This window comes from Sinocyclocheilus rhinocerous, unplaced genomic scaffold (genome assembly GCF_001515625.1).
Source record: "Sinocyclocheilus rhinocerous isolate Xijiao unplaced genomic scaffold, SAMN03320098_v1.1 scaffold489, whole genome shotgun sequence".
Lineage (NCBI taxonomy): Eukaryota > Metazoa > Chordata > Actinopteri > Cypriniformes > Cyprinidae > Sinocyclocheilus > Sinocyclocheilus rhinocerous.
In genome coordinates, this window is record NW_015666177.1 from 133603 (window position 1) to 136813 (window position 3211).

At 38.9% G+C, this 3211-nt stretch overlaps 1 protein-coding gene across 1 annotated transcript in view; it reads left to right on the forward strand.

Annotated features, from left to right (window-relative positions):
• The first annotated feature begins 829 nt into the window (after positions 1 to 829).
• Positions 830 to 3211, forward strand: part of LOC107731994 (gastrula zinc finger protein XlCGF49.1-like) — a 9598-nt gene continuing 7216 nt past the window's right edge. The window contains exon 1 of the mRNA XM_016543216.1: positions 830 to 958. Coding sequence (XP_016398702.1) covers positions 904 to 958 — 55 coding nt within the window. The 5' untranslated portion in view covers positions 830 to 903. The remainder of the gene's footprint in view (positions 959 to 3211) is intronic.

Consider the following 3211-nt stretch of genomic DNA (forward strand, 5'->3'; position numbering starts at 1 on the left):
GTAGGTTCACACAAGTTACTAACATGTCTGCTTCTGTTCCTGTATTTACTCAGAGTTATTGATTACAGCTGCATGGTTTTTCCAAAAAAAACATGCGTTTTTTTTTTCAATTTCAAGGTGGTCGAAAGAACCCCTTTGTGGTTGTTCCAAGTTATAACAACTGGGCTCCTTGGATTGGACCAAAAAATAGAAGGGATGACAAAGTTTTTAACACAGAATATGAAAAGGACCAAGACAGGCTACTGAAATGGCAGATCTCCAAATGACAGAGGAGAGGCTCCAAGATGCACTAATTAATCTCAAGGTAAAGGCTTGTTACACTGATCATTAATTCACTGTGTTTGAATCAATAAGGAGAAAATAATATGACAAGTTTACATAGATACAAAGTTTTAAAAGGTGTTAGAAACACACACATATATAGTGTGAGTAATGTTCTTATCAAGTATTTACGTAATACAGTGGGATATGGAATTGTGCATGCTATTTGTTGACCATAAAGCATTATTTAAAAAAAAGTATTTACGAAATACAGTGGGATATAGAATTGTGCATATGGTGGCGCTTCAAGCCCCGCCCACTAGATCCAGCGAGGGGGAGCTAAAACACCAAAGAAGAAGAAGAAGAAGAAGGTCAACAGGCAGCTTCGCGCTTCTGCAGCTGACTACTGAACTAGGGAGCTAGTGAGCTGACTACTGAAGTAGTGAGCTGACTACTGAAGTAGGGAGCTGACTACTGAACTAGGGAGCTGATTGAGATGCAACTCCGAGATTTAGTTTTTGAGATTGGTTTTTCGTTGTTGGATTATTCTCATCTTTAACATGACAGATTGTCCAAACACACAGAAAACTTCCTGCTGAGATCTACACACTGTTATAAAGACGGCGTTTATTAAAGTGGAGAATGAAGACTGAAGAAAGATTCAGAGTCAAACAAGAAGATACTGAGGAACAAACAGGTTGGTTTATATTCTCATTTGATGCTTATTAAAATGCCAAGCTCTACAGGAATGCATTATATCTTTTGAAGCATGTCCAGGTGTGTAAAATACTTGAGAAGTTGAACTAAATTACTGTACTCATTACTTTGGGGGATTTATATTTTACCGAATTACATTTTCAAACTTTTAGTACTTTTACTTGATCGCATTTCTGAAGAAAACCTTGTGCAGGGTTCGTACGGTCATGAAAAACCTGGAGAAGTCACGGAATTTTAAAACGGCAATTTCCAGGCCCGGAAAAGTTTTGGAAAAATAAATAAACCCAGAAAGTGCGGAAAAGTTGTGGAAATCTATTTCACAAAAAGATTAAAATTGTTTAATCAGGTCCTGAATTTTGGTGCGGGATTGCGCATGGGCTATATCGCATCGGTTTACTCATTCCTGCAGCTTTTGACTTTAAAACGATGGATATTCACACATTTATTCACTAGCCTATAGCATGTAGGTTTGATGAATAAATAAATCCACACAGAATATCAGATCATTTGAAAACCGCGCGAGTGATTCAGCTGTACTGCGTCTTCTCTCTTTGACTTTCTCTTAAAACGGCTTCACATCAGCATTGCGGCACGCTGCGATACAAAACTTTCGCTCGCGTTTCAGTACAGTTGACAGAATTGTCACTTGCCTAATCGCGTCATTGTTGCATCGTCACACAAATGACAAATGTATTATTTATTTACACGTCTTTTTAAACGCAGTCGCTTCCAAAGCGCGCTCGTTCATATAAGCCGACTTGGGAGTACCAAATTGAGTTTGGTACCAAACAAACTCGGTAGAACCCTGCACGGACCTCAAACATATGCCCTAGTTCGCCCTTTTTTCGTTCTCTCTTCTCCAATTACACCGCTGCTGTTGTAGCCATTAAAATAGTTCAGTTTCGTTTTTAATGGCAAAGTGGTTATATTTATTTTAATTTCTTTATTAACCCTCTTAGCGCCAAAGTCGCAAAATTGCGACAAGACGTCATACTTAATCAAATAGACTGTAGTTCCTAATATGGTGTAATATCTCATTTGTATTCCCTACCACTAGATGGCAGACATGTAGTACATCGATTCTAGACCAAAATTACGTCACCTTCCTATTCAAAGTGTTGTTTGAATGTAACTCTACACCCTTGCCTCATTTACTATACGCCGATTTATGAATATGCAAATTAGCCCCGCCTCCATTCAGTCACACCAGCCAGCGCCTCCTGATCCACTGAACTGTAGTAAACGCAAAACAATGGCATACGCGGATAATGACTGATAAAACTATGTTTTTACTAGCGGACAGCTACAGTGAATACGGTAACATTTGTAAGAATTCCAGAACCCTCAGACACTTTGATCTTCTGAGACGGATGATACACACACAGTGCATTAACATACAGACATCTGTTTCCACATCTCACTGAGAGAAAACGTGGGGTAAACCAAACGGCAACCTCCCGCTCTCTCTCGTGAAGCCAACAAGGAAGTGACTTAAACTGTAATTCATCGACTGGCCGCTAGAGGCTGGCTGCAAAAGGGAGTCAATCTCATAGACCCCCCCCCATGTTAAAATGCCCAACTTTACAGCAGAAAAAAAACATGTTGACAGCCTGGTTAAAAAAAATTATTTTGGTCTATATAGCTAATTTTGCCCTTCATGACAACTGTGAGGGGGGTGAATTTTTTTATAACTCATACGTTTAAATTATATTAAGCCTTAAAGTTCTGCATAATTAAGGGCGTGGCCACTTGAGTGGCAGGTGGATTGCCGCTGTTGTCACCACTTTCGAGCTAGGTGGGCGTGGTTTCAACAACCAGCTCCCGCCTCTTTGCCCATCTTTGATTATCCGGGAGTGACGCACGGTGACGCGCTGCCAAGATGACGATGGCCCGCTTTGCTTACTTAGTACTTACTTAGTATTTTATTTAGTGATGTGCCGATCATAGCTAATTCAGATTTTCTTTTCTTTCTTTTTTTTTTTTTAACTAGCAAATTGGCTGATACTGATTTTTAAGCAAATTTATTCATTGGCTATTTGCTTTATAACAAACAAACTGGCTTTAAACAAATATCTTGCCATTTGAAATTAGAGGCAACCACTGCATTTTAATCATGATCTGCACGGGCAGTTGTATTTGATTTGATTTAGATTAATTTAAGTAAGTAAAAAGGAATGGTCTGACTTTAGGTGTTATTTATTTATTTGCTACATAAAACATCTGCACGAAACAA